This window comes from Microtus oregoni, unplaced genomic scaffold (genome assembly GCF_018167655.1).
Source record: "Microtus oregoni isolate MIOR12 unplaced genomic scaffold, Mior012 000012F_ref0000307, whole genome shotgun sequence".
NCBI lineage: Eukaryota > Metazoa > Chordata > Mammalia > Rodentia > Cricetidae > Microtus > Microtus oregoni.
In genome coordinates, this window is record NW_024543071.1 from 603748 (window position 1) to 624394 (window position 20647).

The 20647-nt window shown below is 43.7% G+C and overlaps 2 protein-coding genes and 1 long non-coding RNA gene across 3 annotated transcripts in view; 2 read left to right on the plus strand and 1 right to left on the minus strand.

The window, feature by feature from the left end:
• The window catches only part of LOC121454268, a 41158-nt gene that overhangs the window by 6506 nt on the left and 14005 nt on the right, over window positions 1-20647 (plus strand). Inside the window, exon 3 of the long non-coding RNA XR_005975200.1 lies at window positions 18197-18317. This is a non-coding gene — a long non-coding RNA (uncharacterized LOC121454268). The remainder of the gene's footprint in view (window positions 1-18196; window positions 18318-20647) is intronic.
• LOC121454266 (proteasome subunit alpha type-1-like) lies at window positions 1904-2997 on the minus strand. The gene has a single exon (XM_041661524.1). The coding sequence runs from the start codon at window positions 2995-2997 to the stop codon at window positions 2206-2208; it is 792 nt and encodes a 263-aa protein (XP_041517458.1). The 3' UTR covers window positions 1904-2205.
• On the plus strand, window positions 7359-7847 carry LOC121454267 (transcription factor BTF3-like). The gene has a single exon (XM_041661525.1). The coding sequence runs from the start codon at window positions 7359-7361 to the stop codon at window positions 7845-7847; it is 489 nt and encodes a 162-aa protein (XP_041517459.1).

The following is a 20647-nucleotide window of genomic DNA, read 5'->3' on the forward strand; positions in this document are numbered from 1 at the left end:
GGCTGAGCTGAGAATAACTGTATGGTTATGAAATGTTTGTAAGCTGGATATTGTGGTGTGTGCTCATAATCTTAGCACTTGGGAGGCTAAGAGAATTGTGAGTTTGAGTCTAATCTGGGCCACATGGTGATAACTTGTCTCTAAATAAACAAACAACATTGAACGAAATAAAGAATATTGTGTGACACCTAAACTTTCTGAATGTCGATTTTCAGTGCGCTTGCTTGTTCAGTGTTGAGGCTGCTCTGAGCAGCCTCAGAGACTGTGAATCACAAAGGTAAACTGCTTGTTCTCTGAGTTTTGAGGACACAAAAACACACCTCTGGCCTCAGAGGAAATGACAGTTTATTCTAGAGTCAAATAAATACAGGTGACCATGGCTGAGGAAGACAGATTTAGGTTTCCCCAATTCCAAGCTCCACGTGCTAACAGTTTCACAAAACTTTTACAGTTACAAAACAAAGAATCGTAAATCAAGGCACTTTTATGTTGGTAGGAACATTGCAAAGCAAGAAATCTCTACTATAGGCTTTCGATGCTGTCTGATGACACTCTTAGACTTTGAGTGGTAAAATCAAGGTATCTGTACATTTCTAAAAGGTTTGCTCAGGAGTCATAGGATGCTAAGTGACCTTTATAGTACACTGTCCTCTGGGCGTAAGGAGCCATTACCATCCTCATCAGATTAGCTGTGACTACTTGCAAAAGACTCTCAAGATTGTGCCTGCTGGTGTTCCCTCCTGGGAGGAAGGGATGGTAAGGGTCATTGGCCATCACCCGGGAGCCTCTCTTCTGTCCACCTCCTTTCCAGTTATATGTGATTCTGCCCACGCCCGTGGTCTTGGGAGGTGACAGAGTATATAGAATGTGCAAGGTTTACAAAGAGGGGGTACGGATTCTGCTCTGCAACTAGGAGGAGGCTGTCATCCATGTGGGGTAAGACTTTTCAGTGGTGTAGTTGCTTTGAGGTTGTCTGTGTTCCTATAAGTAACCTTTACTGATTCTCTGCAAGTAAACGCAGTAAACTTATGGTTTGTCAAGATGGACTTGGGTAGAATCATTCTTTGGTCTGTTGTTGCTGCCCTGTCTGGGGTGAGTAGGGTTCATATCGCCTTAGGGAAAATATGCATAGCAGTCACACAGAGGCAAGCGATGAGAAATGATCTAGAGGGCCAGCGACAGCTCAAGATAATTTGGCTCTTAACCTGCAGCATTCCAGCTCTCCACAATGATGGAAGTTCCAGTTACTTAACCAGGTTTTCAGACTGTTTAATACAGATGTGGCCATTTTGTAATCTTTGTATGCATGTGTGCCTATGCACGCATTTGCGTGTATTAATGTGAGTGTGTATGTGCCATGTGGAGGTCAGAGGACAGTTTCAGGTGTCCTTTGATTGAGTAAGGGGTACTTATATCAGATCTATTGGCCTGCAATCTTCTGGAAATTCTTCCGTCTTTGCCTCCCATTTCTTTGTATGAGTACTGAGATTACAGACATATACTACAGTGTACAAGTTTATGTGGGTTCTCAGGATTTGAACCAAAATTCTTACACTTGCATGATAAGCATTTTACCCATTGAGCTGTGTCCTTAGACCAGGTGTTTTTTGTTTGTTTGTTTGTTTTATTTTTCTGGAAACTTATTTCATACCTTTTACATAAAAGTTTGTTGACCTGTAGAGTAGAGTCATTTAGAAGCATAGTTTGATGAAATTTGGCCTCTGGATGGAATTTGAACTGAGTAAAATAAGCCATGACCTATCTGATCTCTGTTAGGGACAATTCCCTACAGACAAAATAGACATTATCAACCAGACTCATTTTATTTAGCTATTTTTCCCCATTCTCTTTAAATTTTATTTATTTTGGTTTTTACTTTCCCTTTTTATAGAAAATAGATTTCTTTTTTTTTTTTTGGAGGTGAAACAATTTTATTTCACAGTTGTCTTTAAAACTGCAAAGACACTATTTTCTTCATATAAAAACATTGGGATAGATACCTATACTTTCTAGAAAATGATTATGTAGACCCTTTCAAAGAAAATGCACCCATTATATGGTTTCTGTGAAGCTGCTCGGAGAAAACTCACATCTGGACTGATTCCTAAAACCTCCCACCCCATGCTCTGCAGATGTTGGTTTTGAGCGCAGATTACTGCACCAGCGTATGTCCCTCCGTCCTCATAGCCCTGTATGCTTTATCACTTAGTGCTCCATTGGTTCATCCGCCTTTTCTGCAGGTTCATCAGCAGCCTGTGACGGCTGTGCTTTTCTCTGTGGTCTTTCTTCAAGACCATCCAGGAAAGGAGACACATCATCATCATTGTAGATTGTAAATTCCAAGTCTTTACCAACAATTCCAATGGAAACATTCTTTGTGGTCAGGTCCTGCTCTGCAGGGAGTGTTTCTCTTAAGGCACGCAGACCATGTTTAACCAGCTCATCCAAATTGCACTCCATAAATTCAGACATATGTCTCTCCAGGTAAGTACGAGCTGATTGAGAACGGGCTCCAATAGACATGGCTCTGCAGTCAAAATAGTTGGCGGATGGACAAGTTTGGAAAATGTGAGGGCCCATATCATCATAACCAGCAATAAGCAATCCGACACCATATGGTCTCCGGCCATATCGCTGTGTTGGGATCTGGGTCTTGCTTCCAATTAGAGACACAAGGCGAGACACCGGAAGTGGTCTGTCAAATACACATCTGGAATCCAAACACTCCTGGCGCATAAAATTACATAACAGTCGAGCATCAGCAGTCAGACCAGCAATCGAGATACCAATATGGTTATCAACATGGAGAATTTTCTTCTGGTGAGCTGCAAGTTCTGACTGTGCCCTCTTCAACGCAACCAACACTGCATGTGTTTTTGACTTTAGACCAACTGTGGCAGAACCCTGTTTAACAGCTTCCATTGCATATTCAATCTGATGAATCCTGCCCTGAGGGCTCCAAACGGTGACATCATTGTCATACTGGTTGGGAAACATAGCTCCGGCTCAGCGACAATCACACCCAGCAGCCGACCCAGGAGCACGGACCCCGAAAATAGATTTCTTTTCTATATCCTGATTACATTTTTTTTCCTCCCTCTACTCTTCCCAGTTCCTTTCCATCTTTCCACTTTTTGCTTTTCAATATTTGTTTTTGTTTGTCTGTTTGTGTTTTTAGTTTGCTTTTAAAATTGACCCGTTTAAGACAGATGAACAGACTAGCCTGCTAGGGATTCCAGAGCCTAGGCCCTGACTACTCTAGTAAGAATTCTGCCTTCCTAAAGCAGCTTTGTCCCACCAGGGCTCCCTTCCTATGCTGGATGAGTAGATGCCTGACTTCGTGAAGCCTTCACTGTAGCTTCAGGTGGCATTTGACTTCAGGAATCAGGATGATTCCAGGTTAGAGCTGTCAGCTCAGCACCTCAAAACCAGGAGAGGTGCTCTCCTCAGCCATGGTTGTCAGCGCCTGAATATTGACTTAAGCAATCACCACAGCAGTCCCAGCGGGGCAAACCCTTCAGAGAGCAGGATATGGAGACATAAGAGGCTGTTAAGACCCAACTACAATGCCATGTGTTATTAAGATCCCCATTTTACTGGTAATAAACTAAGGTTCCAAGTGATGAGAAAAATATTTCTCTGATTAAGTTCCTGCAGGAGGGTGAGTCTTAGCCTTTGCTCTTGGTCTTTGTCTTGCTGTCACTTCTGGCTGCCCTGCTTATCCAGTAAAGCACTTTCCCCCTGGTACTTCTGCATTTCCCACCCAACGAATAAATTCTGGTCCTTTCTGGAAAATTCTCCTTCATCATTTCCAGTCCCCTTGGAGAGCTCCGTTCTCTTCAGCTAGGCATCAGGGTTAGCATCACACTCTTGTAAGTATAAAAATTACGCTGAGCAGAGATGCATTCCAGATGGAACACAGTGCTAAACAAATAAGAACTAGAATAGAATAATCTTTGTACAAAATACAAGCAGATATTTTTGTCTTCTTGGGGGAGTACACACCTCCTTCAGCAAGTCAAAAAATTCAGATGCTATAAATAGCAAGGCTGGCATAGTAGACTGTTTAAAAACAGTTCAGATTAACACAAAGCAACACACACACAGAAAAAGGCGCAGGCAAGGGATTTCATCTTTAACGAAGAACTAATGTATTTAATAGACTTGGTGAGAAGAAGGCCAAAGTAGATACCCCCAATTTTTTTTGTTTCATTTATTTATTTATTTATTTATTTATTTATTTATTTATGATTTCTGCCTCCTCCCCGCCACCACCTCCCATTTCCCTCCCCCTCCCCCTGATCAAGTCCCCCTCCCTCGTCTGCCCAAAGAGCAATCAGGGTTCCCTGCCCTGTGGGAAGTCCAAGGACCACCCACCTCCATCCAGGTCTAGTAAGGTGAGCATCCAAACTGCCTAGGTTTCCACAAAGCCAGTACGTGCAGTAGGATCAAAAACCCATTGCCATTTGTTCTTGAGTTCTCAGTAGTCCTCATTGTCCGATATGTTCAGCCAGTCCGGTTTTATCCCATGATTTTTCAGACCCGGGCCAGCTGGCCTTGGTGAGTTCCCGATAGAACATTCCCATTGTCTCAGTGTGTGGGTGCACCCCTCGCGGTCCTGAGTTCCTTGCTCGTGCTCTCTCTCCATCTGCTCCTGTTTTGGACCTTGAGATTTCAGTCAGGTGCTCCAATGTGGGTCTCTGTCTCTGTCTCCTTTCACCGTCTGATGAAGGTTAATATTCAGGAGGATGCTTATATGTTTTTCTTTGGGTTCACCTTCTTATTTAGCTTCTCTAGGATCACGAATTATAGGCTCAATGTCCTTTATTTATGGCTAGAAACCAAAATGAGTGAGTACATCCCATGTTCCTCTTTTTGGGTCTGGCTTACCTCACTCAGGATAGTGTTTTCTATTTCTGTCCATTTGTATGCAAAATTCAAGAAGTCATTGTTTTTTACTGCTGAGTAGTACTCTAATATGTATATATTCCATACTTTCTTCATCCATTCTTCCATTGAAGGGCTTCTTGGTTGTTTTCAGGTTCTGGCTATTACAAACAATGCTGCTATGAACATAGTTGAGCATATACTTTTGTTGTATGATAGGGCGTCTCTTGGGTATATTCCCAAGAGTGGTATTGCTGGGTCCAGGGGTAGGTTGATCCCGAATTTCCTGAGAAACCACCACACTGCTTTCCAAAGTGGTTGCACAAGATTGCATTCCCACCAGCAATGGATGACTGTACCCCTTTCTCCACATCCTCTCCAGCAAAGGCTATCATTGGTGTTTTTTATTTTAGCCATTCTGACAGGTGTAAGATGACACCCCCAATTTTTAAGACAGACAGAGGATGTGTCTGGGGAGATAGTGCAGTGGGTAAAAAGCCATCCTGCTCTTCCAGAGAACCCGATTTAGTTCCAAGCACCCACATTTGGTGGCTCACAACCACCTGCGACTCCAGATCCAGAGAATCTGACGCCCTCTGTTGACTCTGTGGGAACCTACCTGCCCTCCTGTACACCCATGCTCTCTGACATTAACAATAAACAGAGTAATTATAATTTTGAAAACATATAATTAAGTAAAATATTAAAATCAATTTTATCTGTTTCCTTTTGCTTAACATATTTGGTTACTAGCAAATCTGATTTATATGTGCGTATTTTAGTGGACGGACTTTCTAGAATATGGCTGAGGTAATGCTTGTGTGCTATGAAGAGATGTCATGGAAAGAGTTCTGACCCTTAATTAACAAGGCTTCCATGACTAAGAGTTTTCATTAATCCATCCTGGGATCAGGATAGGTTAGGAGGGATCAGAGGAATCTTGGTGGGCCCCTGACCCTGTTAGGTTAAAATCTGAACATCTCTGCCCCTCTTGCCTCCCAGTTTCTCCTTGATGTGACCTGAAGGAGTGAGGTCATCACTGAGGCCTCTCCTATAGCTCTAAGAAAAATGGATAGAAGCTTTCCTAGCCTGTGTTTACCACGGTGCATAAAGGATGCTGTATCGGGCTTTTTTTTTTTAGGTCCACCAACCAGCTCCCATATCATGACACAGAGACTTAGTTTTGAATGCTTGACCTTAGCTTAGCTCTTTTCTGGCTAGCTCTTTTAATTTAAATTAACTTGTTTCTCTTTATCTGCCTTTTGCCTCAGGGCTTTTTACTTTTCTTTCCTCCTATGTATCTTACTTTCACTGTTTCTCATGTCTGCTGGCCTGCAGGCTGCTTGGCTTCTGGACCCAGGACTGCCCCTCATTTTTTCCTCCTCCATCTCTCATTTCTTCTCTAGAGCCTAGATTTTTTTCTCCTGTTTATTCTTTCTGCTCACCAGTCCTGCCTATCCTTTCTCTGCCTTGCTATTGGCTGTTTAGCTCTTTATTAGACCAACCAGGTGCCTTAGGCAGTCAAGGTGAAACAAATGCAACAAATCATCACATAATTAAACAAATGCAGCATAAACAAAAGTGACACACATTTACACAGTTAAAGAAATATTCCGCAGCACAAACAAATGTAGCACGTATTTGCCCAGTTAAAATAATATTCCACAACAGGGTGCTCCTGACAGTCGTTTCTGGCCTAACAGAGTCATAGGGGCAATTTTACAGGTCTTGGTAGCAGAATACCACAATGATAGCTGGATACATCCAAGCTGGATAAAGATGCATATTATGGTTTGGCTGTGAAGTGTACCCCCCAGACCTATGTGTTTGAATAACCAGGCCCCAACTGGTGATGTTATTTTGGAAGATGGTGGGCCCTGGTTGACTAAGGTGATAGGCCTTTGAGGGCTGAAGTTTAGTCCTATTTCCAGTTCTATTCTTTCTGCTTCCTTATTTATGTGATGTAGCCACGCTTCAGGTTTCCACAACCACAAGATGGAGTCACTTCAGCGACTATGTCTTCACTGCCATGAACTGATACCCCGGGAACTGTGAGCCAATCTAAATCCTTCCATCCTTAGGTTGTTTTTCTTATGTATGTTTGTGACAGCCATGAGAAAAGTAGCTAATGCCAGAAAGCGGGGTTGTTGTCTGGTCTATCTGATCATAGGGCCATGGCATTCAGAAACCGACTGTGGAAGAGTTTGGAGTGGCAGGCTAGAGAATGATTTAAAGGTGGGATGCAGTGGAGATGTAGATAGCAAAGCCTATGCTCATGTGGTTTCAGAGAGAAACAAAGACTCAGTGGGAACTGACTAGAGGCCATTTATGTTTTACATTTTGTCAAATAACTTGACTATGTTTTACTCCTGTATTGAAAATCTGAGTGAGGACAAGTTTAAAAATAAAGAACTAACTTATTGGAGCGCCAACCCTAGTCCCCCGCGTGGCCCCATTTCCACTCTGACAAGATGAAAGAAACGATCATGAACCAGGAAAAACTGGCCAAGCTGCAGGCACAAGTGCGCATTGGTGGGAAAGGAACTGCTCGCAGAAAGAAGAAGGTGGTTCACAGAACAGCCACAGCAGATGATAAAAAACTGCAGTTCTCCTTAAAGAAGTTAGGGGTGAACAATATCTCTGGTATTCAAGAGGTGAACATGTTTACAAACCAAGGAACAGTGATCCATTTTAACAACCCTAAAGTTCAGGTGTCTCTGGCAGCAAACACCTTCACCATTACAGGCCACGCCGAGACAAAGCAACTGACAGAAATGCTTCCCAGCATTCTAAACCAGCTTGGGGCAGACAGTCCGACTAGTTTAAGGAGATTGGCTGAAGCTCTGCCCAAACAATCTGTGGATGGAAAAGCACCCCTTGCTACTGGAGAGGATGATGATGATGAAGTCCCAGACCTGGTGGAGAATTTTGATGAGGCTTCTAAGAACGAGGCAAACTGAACGGAGGGGACTTCTGAAGAAGTGACTCTTGCAGAAGTTACAGGAGCTGCTATTTTATATCATGGCTGCTTTTTAAAGGTCTTTTGTTTATGGATCTGATCAAATCTAGATCGCTAATATTTTTAAGCCCAAGCCCCTTGGACACTGCAGCTCTTTTTAGTTTTTGCTTAAACACAATTCATTCTTTGCAGCAAATTAAGCTGAAGAAGCCTGGGAATAAAGTTTGGAAAAGGGTTAATAAAAAAAAAAGAACTAACTTATTTGGCAGAAGAAATTTTAAGACAGAAAAACAGCTGGGTGGTGGCATGGTTGCTTCTTGTTGCTTGTAGTCAGAGTTTCACTGAGTATCCAGAGCAAAAAGCACACAGCAGAGAGAGATGAAAAATGTGGATTTTGGTGTGTAAAGGGGCATGTGTATGCTTAAATTAGTGGCAAGGTGGGTGCAGACAAACCATTAAAGAGAAAGCAAACTCTTTGCACTAGAACATGGGAATAGGGTAACCTAGGTAAGTGTTTTCCCAGCTTCAGTACACAGGCACTCAGAGGCTACTGCAGCCATGGTTCAAGGGGGTTCAGCTACTACTTGAGCTGGCAGCAGAACTTGGCATCACCCACATGACACTGACTGGGTTTACAGGTGTGCAGAGTACAGATGTGGTGGGGTCATAGAGCCCTGCAGAAAGAAACAGGTTCCAGGAAGAAGCCACTCGGGCTAGGCAACATATAGTAGGAACAGATTTCCTACATGGAGCTCCTCAGTAGGCTGTAGGTGAATCTTAAAGCGGAAACCTTGGGATATTAGCGATTCTAGGAATGTGGGGTGTCTTCTGAGAAAAACTTCAAGCCCTGAGTGAAACAAGCCGAAGAGGAAGCCCTTGTGCTGCAGGTGGCAGAGCTGTAGGGATGGGGTTACCAAGCTCACTAGAATGCACATCACACCGTCTTGTGCCCTGGATGCTAGACACGGAGTTACAGGGTTTACTGTCTACCATGTTCAGCTTTTGGTCTTGTTTTGGTCCTTTCTTTTCTGTTCTCCTCTAATGAAAATGTTTACTCTATTCCCTTCACAAGAGTTTCCCCTTATAAGTGGTTGTTTCTTGTTCCATTTGAAGAATCAAAGCTTTGTAGATGTTGCTGTTCATACTCGGTTGGTTCCTCATTGTGTGACTTGCAGAAAGAATTCAGTGCAGAACAAAGAACCTCACCACATCATCTAATAAGAACCATGATGCTAATGTATCACATCAGGTATATTTCCTCCCATGTAGCAATGCACCTACATCTAAGAAGGTGCAGGGTTTTCCCAGGACTCTGAAGCATCTAGGAGCCCAGGCTTCTGCTTTTTCTGTACTGCTACCATTGGTGAGTAAGGGGCTTTCATCTTCAAGGTTGCCTCTTCCTCAACTTGTTCAGCATTGAAGTTTCAGCCATTATGTCTTCAACCTTGTGATGAAAAGGGGTAGAGAAAAGAAAAAAATAAATCAACTGTTTTCTTCAGAAATTATAACCAGCTACCTCTCTCTGCTCACATTTCCCTGACTGAGATTTCATTACTCAGGTGTAAGGTGGGCATCTGAGTTTTCTAATTGGGTGACTGAACTGGGGATTCTACTAAGAACAGGTAAAAGGAACACTGGCAGATGTTCTGGTTTGAATGTGAAATGCCCCTTATAGGTTCCATGCGTCTGAACACTTGGTTCCTAGCTGCTGTTTTGGGAGCTCGTGGACCCTTAAGAGGTGGAACCTCATTGGAGGAAAGTTTATCACTGAGGACGGGCTTTGAGGGTTATAGCCTGGCCCCACTTGCTGACTGGTCTTTGCTTAATTTGCCCAGATATGAGCAAGAATCTGCTTACTCCCATCATTACAGGTGAGAGACAATCTTTCATCCATGCCTTCCTTGGCATGATGTACTGTGCCCTCAAAACATGATTTTAAATAAATCTTCTTCCCTTAAGTTGCTTCTTGCCAGGTATTTGGTCACAGTAGTGAGACAAGTAACTAATGCAAGAGGCAAGCAGCAGTTTTCATCACCCTCTGCAGGACATTCAAATCCTTGGACACATGTCACACCAGAGAGCTCGGTCTGCTCCTCGCTTCCTGCATCATAGACATGGCTCATCACAATAGGCAGACATGGAGAGACGCTGCTCAGCTCTTTTGGCTTGTGTGCCCAAATATTAACCAGCTATTGGCTAAATCAGGAATCTTGTGCTTCATTCAGGTTTTGGAAGCCTGAGCCAGTGTGGCAGTTTCCGTTCACCACAGTGAGTTCATGACTGGGGAATACAGCACTGCCTTGGGACTGGGCTGGAGACTACAGTGTATTTGTGTTTTTAGGGTATTTGTGTTTGTTATTAGGGTATTTGCGTTCCATCCCCCCCCCCCAAGATAACTTGCTGTCTGCACACACTTTCCAAAGACTCTCCTACCATATATGTGTGCGAACATATATATGTGCTTGTGTGTTTTTTAGGTATACTTGTACATGTATTCATGTGCATGTGGAAGAAGAGATCAGTCTGGGATGTCATTCTTTAGGATGGCATCTTCCTTGCTTAGGTCATTGAGACAGACCTTCTCATTGGCTTGGGGATTGCTGATTTGACTAGACTGGTCAGCCAGTGAGCCCCAGGAATGTTTGTCTCCGTGTCCTCAGTGCTGAGATCATGAGTACCTGCCACTGTACCCAGCTTTTTCATGTGGGTTCTGGGGAATTGAACTCAGGACTTTATGCTTTCAAGATAAACACTTTATTGGCTGATCTATCTCCTCAGTCTTATCATGCACTCAACTAAACTTCCCCAACTCCCTTCCAACAACTCAAATACATATCAAGAAAGGAAACTTCTAGAGTTACTATCAACCCTAACAACTCCACAGGTGTAAATGGTGCTCAGAGTAACACCCTCTGCCTTCTGCAGAATGGTGGAAAGGTACTTTGTTATGCATCCTGTCCTCTGGGCAACTTCACAAATCAAATATTCGGTCTAATTTTAAAAACCATTTTTCTAACAGTGATTTTCCATTTAATCCCTCAGAGTTAACAATATGTGATCAGTTTCCCTTAACAAATGACCTCCTTTAACTTCATTAGCTCATAATTAATTTGCTAGCATGTAACCAAGATAATTAACACTCCTGATTAGAGACAGGCAAAAGAGGAGCCTCTTTTTTCATGGTCAAGGCAAACATTGATTAAAATCTGAGCTGTTTCCTAATTTTCCCTACAATTTAATTCAATGAAAGTCGTGATTTGTAGTGGTTAAAAAACCTAAATTGGAGGAAAGATGAATGGGTCCTACCATCGAGCACTTCATCATCAGCTCCTGTGCTGAATAATTTTACTTTATTTACTTAAAAAAAAGATATGAAGTAAAATAATTGAGTAGTATCTGGCTATTTTTAATAGAGACTTTGAATAGTTAGAATGTCTTTGAACTTGCTAGGAAGAAGGCTGGGCTATAGTGAGTGGACTCATGGTTAGCGACCATTCTTGTAAACATCGTCTTTTGAGCGGTCCATCCCACTGCGGGCTACAAAGTCTTTCCCTCTGGTATCTTATTTGGTTCCATACAATTCTGTGATGAAGATAATGAGAAGGGATCAAACTCATGAGACTTTTTTTTTTTAAACATTTATTTATTTATTATGTATACAGTATTCTGTGTGTATGCCTGCAGGCCAGAAGAGGGCAACAGACCTCATTACAGATGGTTGTGAGCCACCATGTGGTTGCTGGGAATTGAACTCAGGACCTTTGGAAGAGCAGGCAGTGCTCTTAACCACTGAGCCATCTCTCCAGCTCCAAAACTCATGAGACTTTAAGATGAGAACACAGTCTTAGAGAAGTCATAGAAATATTGCTGATGCCAGGAACTGTGATTCCTACAGGCTGAGCTCTGCTCTTCATTCTTGGCTAAGGCCAATGTCAGGTGATTCAGGCCTTCTTACAGCTCTGTGTCTCTCAAGGTCCCTGCACACATTCTGTGAGTTGGACTGAAGAGATCAAGGTGTCCAAGGTACCAAAACAAAGGAAGCCTTCATTGTCAGAACCTTAGGTTTTGTATCCTGGGAAGCCCAGGTCTGCATCACCTAGCTGACATGTGATTGACACTAACTTGTCAGGCCTGTGCTAAGCATTTTGGTGCATCATCTCCTTTAGCTCTTACAACAGCATGGGTGATGTGGATGTTGACAGCAACTTTGTTCTTAATTCACTATGAGTTCATTTCCTGATGAGGAAAAGAGCTTAGAGGGGAAGCACAAGTTGTCACAAGACAAAACTAAAGGTGACAGCATGGGCCAAAGCTCTTCTTCCGAGGTGGGTTTCTGGAGGCAGTCTTGGGAAATGGAAAGGGATCCCATTGCCTCATATGGTTTTGGAAGAATGACTTTAGTGTGTGTGGGAAGGGTGGGTGGCATCCACAGGATGGAAGTCAAGGAGCCTCCTTGAATCCAACAGGCAGGTAAGATCCTTCAGAGAACTGGCCTCTTGGCAGTCTCCTAGTCTTAAAGACAGAATGCCATCAAGAGATCTGCTTCTCTTCCTGGATTTCCTGGTAGGGAATCTTTGCCCAAGGACAGAGGCAGATACAGTGGTGGTACTTGGTGGAGCTGAAGCTGGGGCTCAGGTGTGGGGTTTTTGAGCCGTAGGGTCCAATGGGAAGACACTGTTTGCGAGTTCTTCCAGGGCAAGGAGCATTTGATCTTTGGGAAGGAAATCTGGAGCAGGAGTAGGGAGTGAAGGGGAGTAGAGACCCCCGAGGCCGTGAACAGCACTCCAACGAGAAGCCAGCCCAAATCCCAGTGTGTATGTGGGCAAGATCCAGAATCACAGCTGACTCAAGAAGCTGTGATCTATAATTTATACCCAGCTCTTTCCAGAAAGGACTGGCAGTATCTGCCAGGGGATTTGTAACTGTGGGTTTGGCTTTGATGATGCTAAGGAGATTTAGGTGGCCCCTGGGGTTGAGTGGTAGTAAATTCAGACCATCTGTGAAGCAGCTTCCTGTTTAGCGATTGCTCTCATCCTCACAGGTGCCCTGCAGAATTGTGACAGATGGAACAATATGCTCAGAGGCAGAAGTGACTTGCCCAAGGCCGCCCCAAACCTTGGGGAAGGCAGAGTAGAAACTTAGAGCTGTCTGGTTGGAGTGGCATCCAAGACTCTTCCATGGGAAACAGATGGTGATAATGTTGTCCGTTTCTTGTCCAAATCGCTTCCAGGCTGGCAGCCATTTTAGGCATGATCCTGCCCTGAAAATTACCCAGATGGCTCTAGCTACCCACTGTTCTCACTCATATTTCCCCATCAAAATCATGGGTCTTGGCTGCTTTTGATAGCTTATCACCTGTCGTGCAAAGGAAGGAGGGAATGAGATGAGACGTGTAGATGATGAGGTCCTAGGAATATTGCCTTGGAACTTATCTAGCTGGCTCTAATGTTGGTTTTATCACTGGGCATTTATCGGTCAATTGGGGGTGCCCATACAAAACTTTTATGTGTATGGGCATTAGGCCTATATGGATATCTGTGTACTATGTATGTGCAGTATCTGTAGAGGCCAGAAGAGGGCGCTGGATCCATTGGGATGAGAATTAGAGATGGTTGTGAGCTGTGATGCAGGTACTAGGAATCAACCTGTGTCCTTTGTAAAAGCAGCCTGTACTCTTCACTGCTGAACCATCAACAAAACATTATTTTTATCAGTCTAAAGAGAATGACCATAACCTGTAGGACCACTGGTTTCAGAGCTCCAGGCTCTGCTATCATTTGTGGTACCAAGTTGTAGTTAGAGAAGGCAGAACTGCAAAGATCTTAATAACACCCAAAGATGATTTTACAAACGAAGTACCTGAGGCCCAGAGCTAGAATGAAAATGCTGGCATTTTCCTATTTTTGGTCTGTTGTCATTATGACTTCTGAACCATTTCAGTGTTCAACAGAGCCAGGAGAGCACTCCCATCCCATCTCTGTTGGAACCATGTATGAAGGATGTGGAAAATGCTATTTGTTTTTCCTCTCAGTGTTTTATGGACTGTTTCTTTTGTGTCTTAGCAGAATGCCCATCATAGAGTGAATGAATAAATGCCATTAATTACAAACTCCTTAAGCAAGGGACTTCAGTCCAGCTCATCTCTATAAATACATTCTCTCAACTGCTGTGATGACAACCAACCCTTCCAAGGACAGCCCAACATTTTCATTGCCTTATCCTCTCCATGCATCTGTGTCTCCCTGGGAATTTGGATGGAAGTGTTAATTCACCAGACTTCTGTCAGAAGGGCATGATGACTCACTTGTCTTGACAGTACAGTCTCTCTAGTTAGAAATATGCAGAGACTAAAAAGCAGAACTTCCAACAAGGCCTGGTATTTGAGTTGGTTTTCACCACAACATCCCTCTCATCATTGTTCCAACAGGAGTCCAGCTGTGGTCAGGCATGGGGAATGATGAACTCGAGGTGGTGGTGGTGGTGGTGGTGGTGGTGGTGGTGGTGGTGGTGGTGGTGATGATGATGGTGGTAGTGGGGTAAACTCTGCCTCAAGTGCCTCTCCTTTGCCAACGATTGCTTTTGGATTTGTCCCAAGACCCAGTTCTGGACAATGGTACTATAAAGAACTTGATTTAGATGAGAAAGCATCTCTCTCCATGTCAGGGATACAAGTGTTTTGTGGTGGGAATGATGGCTACAACAGCTATCTTAAAATCAGGAGAGCAAGAGCAGTGAAATAGTTGCCCAGAGTAATCCTATATCACGGACCTGCAACCACTACCTGAGTTTCCTACCATCATACTTCTTGTTTTGTGAGACATGTGTTAGTCAGTTTCATCACGGGTATGCACAAATACCTACAGAAACAATATAAATAAGGGAAGATTTATTTTGATTGATTTTTAGAGAGTTCACCTTTTGCTTGGCCCTGTGTACTAGGTCAGAACATCATGGTAGCAGAATTGGATGGTAGAGGGTCTTCTTCACCCTCTACCATACCCAATAGAACCTCCAAAGTCATTGTCCCAATGATCCACCTCCTTCAGCTGTAGTGCACCTCCTAAAATCTCCACCATATTCTCACTATCATTTCAGAAGAAGTTCTCAATACTTAACACTGTGGGGACATTAAATATTCAAATTATAATAGATAACAGCTTCCAGGTTTTAAAATTTATGTGTAGGGGCTGGAGAGATGGTTAAGAGCACTGGCTGCTCTTCCAGAGGATCTGGGTTATATTCTCAGAACCCATATGTGAGCTTACAATGATCTGTTAATTCCAGTTCCAAATCTCCCTCTTCTGACCTCAGTGTGAACAAGGCATGTGGTGCACAAACAGGAGGGCAAACCACCCATATACATAAGAAGTGTGTGTGTGAGTGTGTATGTGTGTGTGTGAGAGAGAAAGTGTTGTGTGCACTTCTATGAGTTTATGTGTACTATATATGAGGAGGGGACAGAAGAGGGTGTCAGATTCCCAGGAGCGAGAGTTACAGGTAGTTGCCAGCTGTTTGTGTGCTGGGAACAGAAACCAAGTTCTCTGCAAGAGCAGAAAGCACTCTTTACTGAACCATCCCTCCATTTCTGAGAATTTCCACTTTAATACACCTGTTTTGGGATGCTACTTACAGTCAAAGTCATCCCAATGGATGACATCCTAGTGAAGATAAGGAACAAAGAGCAAAAGCTACTTCCCATGCCCAGATCCCAGCCATTGTGGGCCAGTGGTAAATGCATAGGTAACCAAAAGCTGGTCTTACGTTGTAGGAGGCCACTTGTTTGTTCCTGGCTGCTCAGCCCCAAAATAATCATACAGAAACCATATTATTTGCAATACTGTTTGTCCAATAGCTTAAATTCATTTTTGACTAACTCATATCTTAAATTAACCCATCTCCGTTAATCTGTGTATTACCACGAGGCTGTGGCTTACTGGGTAAAGTTCTGGCGTCTGTCTCCGCAGGGGCTACATGGCTTCTCCTCACCCTGCCTTCTTTCTCCCATCATTCAGTTTAGTTTTCCCTGTCTACCTCTCTCTATTCTGCCCTGCACAGGCCTAAGACAGTTTCTTTATGCTATGTACAAATCTTTGCATATGTATTCACCCATGTATACGCATTTGCTGGTACCAAGATCTAGAATGTTCCCACCATCCCCCTGACCCTGTTCCTAGCCAGTACCCCAACAGAGTCCATCTTCTAGCCTCATTTTTAAGGTAGTGAGGCACATCCATATTGTTCTTCATGCCAAGGGTTCTTTCTTAGTGTGGAGTGACATTTCGCCGTGGAAACATTCCACAGATGTACCCTCTTATCCACAGCCATTTGAGCTGTGTCTAGTTTGGCTCTTGTGAGACTGCTGTGAAAACTCTTGTATGTGTCTCTTCAGAAGAGACTTTTGAAATGCTTCTGAGCTTTATTCTTCACTCAGACAGCAGAGGCGATTAAGAATGAGCAAATCCATTCACAGAATCAGATGTATGCAGTCTGTAGTTTTCAGAGGTTCCTCAGGCATATCATAAGAGTCTTGGCGGATATACACATGTCTCCAGAATGGTCTGGACTTGGGTACTTATTCTTCCTTCCAGGTTGGTATTTTTTATTACCATTGGTTAATAAAGAAGCTGCTTTGGCCTATGGCAGGACAGAATATAGATAGACAGGAATCCAAAGATAAAAAGAAGAAAAAGAAAGCGGAGTCTGGGAGATGCCAGCAGCTGCCACAGAAGTAAGATGTGAGGTAACAAGCCACGAGCCTCATGGTAAAATATAGACTAATAGAAATGGGTTAATTTAAGTTCTAAGAGCTAGGTAATAATAAGCCTGAGCTAATAGGCCAATCAGTTTATAATTAATATTAAGCCTCTGAGTGGTTATTCAGGAACTCCTGGCAGGTGGGAGAGAAACATCCAGTTACAGCTTAGTCACCAGGGAGTGACACTATTTGAGAAGGATGTTGTTGAAATAGGTGTGGCCTTTTTGGAGGAAGTGTGTGTGGGGGGGGGCTTTGAGTGTTATCTCTCTCTCTCTCTCTCTCTCTCTCTCTCTCTCTCTCTCTGCATTCATATCAGAATGTAGTTCTCAGCTACTTCTCCAGCATTGTACATGCCTGCCACCATTTTCTTTGCCATGATAATAGACTAAACCTCTGAAACAGTAGCAGGCCCCAAATAAATGTTTTCTTTTGTAAGAGTTGCTTCAGATATGATGTCTTTTCACAGTGATAGAACAGTCACTAAGACAGTGATTAATTCATGCTTCTGCTCAGTTCTTTTTCTCCACATTCACAATCCTAGGGAATTCCCACCTCAATGACTCTAGTCAAGATAACTTCTCACAGGCAGGCCTAGCAGCCCATCTCTCAGGTGATTCTAGGTTCAATCTCACTGACTGTTAACATTATCACACATACTTCCCCATGTCTCTTTCACCGTTATGTCAGAGACCTATGAGTGTTGCCCTAAGAAGTGAGATATGGTGGTGACTCAGTCTCCAGCCATCCCATGAGCTCCCCCACCCCGATTCTGTTTAGATCAGGACCTCTCTCTGCCTCGCCCATGGTAGTGCCCTCTCTGCATCCTTTACTCCTGTATCCATGTTTGGCTGTTTCTGCACTGCCGTTTCACATGTGAATCCAATAAGTGGCCACTGAGGACTAACTGGAGCCAAGGTATAAATGAGCAACGCTGGGTTGTAGCCGATTGTTTTTCTCTGTCTCACCTAGTCCCGCTGGACTGGTTTCTCTCCCGCCTGTCAGCCCTGAAGCTGTCAGGGAACTCTGAGCCACTGAGGAATGTTCCAGGAAAGGAATAGGGGTGGGAAGTTCTTTTGGCAGTCTCTTACTTGTAATTCCTGTTTACTCAGGTAATATTTTCCTTCTCAGGTCTTTGATGGGGTTGAAGACTAGATAGTCACAGTTTCTACCCTCTCATATCTTAGCTAGACATAGGCACAAGATTTAGAGTCTTCAGGATAGGACAGCTATTGGAATAATCCTATTACTTGCCAGTTACCTATAGCCTGAACATTTAGTATGTGATTCTTGCTTGATTTTATTCTTGTTGGTTGTAGTTCCATTTTGTGTATGTTACTACACTTTCTTTCTCCTGACAGTACTTGATAATTGTTCTTATTGTATATAGTTTTTATATTAGGTTTAGAATCTTCTTGTTTAGACAAAAAGGGGAAGTGTTGTTGGAATTCATTCCATCAATAGCTTTGGGGTACCAGCCTTAGGATGTGGCTTCTTATCTGCGGATCTCTTAAAAGGAGAGAGACAGAGGTTGTGCTCTCTTTTAGGATGTGAAGACTGGGTCAGGTGGGATGAAGTGCCTTGTGGTTGGTCCCCAGGTCCCTTGGTTCCAGCTCTGTGAGTCTGGGAGGCTGCTCCAAGAGTCCCTGGCAAGATTTATGGCGGCTTACCTGGTGTCACACTCAAGCCTCTTTCTGCTATTTTCTAAGAATGGGAAGGGTGAGTAATAACATTTAGCATGTAAAAGTACCAGACTGGGATTAGTGGCTGCATATGTGGTTGGCTTAGGTCCTAGAAGCGGTTCCTGACAGATAGGCCCAGTGCTGACCATAATATCTGGAAACAGGGATTGTGCCCATAGCAAGCCTGAGCACTCGGTGGAGGGGGGGAGTTCCTATCTAATATCTTTTGAATGCATTTCTGCAATTTGAGACTAGAGAGCACTGGTCCAACTGATGTGCTTTCTCTACCATGAAACTGTGAACCAGAATAATCCTCCTGCCTGTCTGGTCAGGTATTTGGTCGCAGTGATGAGACATAATGCAGGTGCTGTGACAGAGGTGTTGTCCACAGGTATTTCAAGGCCAACTCTCCCCAGAAACCTTCTAGTGCCCTCGGGAGAGAGCACCGCTTCAGAGGAGATCCACAGGACTTGGCAAACTGTGGCCCGTTGTCTGTATGGCCCATGCATTACTTTCACAGTTTTAGATGGTTACATTCTCAATGTTTCAAATCCTGACACTGTATTCGCGTTAGGTTTTGGTCTACAGTGATTAAAGTGATTGCTATTTGGTCCCTGGTGTAGTTGTTTCCAGAGTCCAGCCTCTACCAGTAGAGAGACCTGGCCTTGCTTCTACCTTGACTTCCCTGGGGAGGCTGAAAAATGAAGATCCTTGGACACAGCCAACATGCTCTTTAGGCTTTCTCTGGTGTCACCCCAAAAGAAATGGGGCCCCTGAGGTTTGGGAGAGCTATATTTTCACTCTAATCTCCCACTACAGTCCACTGTGGATTGCTCCTGCTGGGGACAGGTGTGTCCCTGCCAAGTCAGCAGCATCTTGTGGATAAAATCTAATGAGCTGCATTTAACAACAAGCCCGGCCATGTGCCTTCTCCTGGGGCTGCCCATCTGTCAACCCTGGGAGGCCACTCTTCATGCAGCTGGAGCCCTCTCCAGCCATCAAATCAGGAGAGAGCCAAGGTCCCTTGAGCCAGGTCCAGCACAGAGGCCCACAATCTTCACTCTCAGCTTGTGCCAACTCCTGGCTGCTCTCCAGTCTTGCTACAACACTGCCAGATGGTGCCTGATGGAGGATGAGAATACTTCCAGGGAGGCATGGGCACAGGGCAGTGGGGAAAAGAGAAGCCACAAGATGCCCTGACCATGACATGGCAAGCCTCCAGGTGTGGACCAACTAGCTTTTAAATTACTGGTTTTTTTTACTGTTTATTTATTTTTTGCTATTTTAAAGCAGCTGTTGACCACCACAGTGGGCTCAAGTGGCTAATGTCACTTGTTTAGTTTGACCAGGGTCTTCCTGTCCCCTTAATATTCAGGAAGTGTTATGTCTGACTTCACCCCGAAGTTTACATTTCTGTAGCCCCAAGCACTGGTTTGTGCTGCCCCTGATTTCCTGTTGACTGAAATGGGGTCCATGATTGTTTCTTTGTGTTCATGTGACACATACTCCATCAACCATCCCAGTCTGAACCTGGTGACTAAGAAGAATGTAAACTAAACTAGGTTGTCTTCAAATTTACCATGTAGCTGAGGATGACCTTGAATTTATGATACTTCTGCTTGTAGATGGAAGTTTCTGTCCCACCTGGTTCCATAGCTGTTCAGTCCCAAAGAAACACACAGAGGCTTCTATTAATTATAACTGTTTGGCCTATTAACTCAGGCTTATTATTAACTAGCTCTTACAACTTAAATTAATCCATAATTCTTATCTATGTTTAGTCTTGTGACTTGGTACCTTATCTTAGTACAGCATTTTCATCTTGCTTTCTCAGCATCTGGGTAGTGACTGCAGACTGAGCTTTTCCTCTTCCCAGAATTCTCCTAGTCTTGTCACCCCGCCTCTACTTCCTGCCTGTCTACTGGCCAATCAGTGTTTTATTAAGCCGATACAATGATAAATCTTTACAGTGTACAAGACCATTGTCCCACAGCACTTGCTTCTACTCTTGAATGCTGGGATTACAGGCATGGGCTACTGCACCCAGTTTTATTTGGGTTTGGAAATCAAACTCAGGACTCTGAGCATGCTAGAGAAGCACTCTACCCATTGAACTACATCTCTAGGCCAACCTTTTATTCTTGAGTGCCTTGAAAATATCCCCCTTTCCATTTTTCTTACCACTGTTCCCAGAGACCTGATAGCCAGTTGCTATACATATATGCTATGTATACATTACAGAGAACTAGCAAAGGTGAGGTGTTAGCTGAGTTCTGGAAGGATGGCGTTCTGTGGTCTTCTCACCAACAGATACCCAGACACAGGGCTAAGGAGATCCCAACTCCAGGACCTCTGCAAACTCTCTGG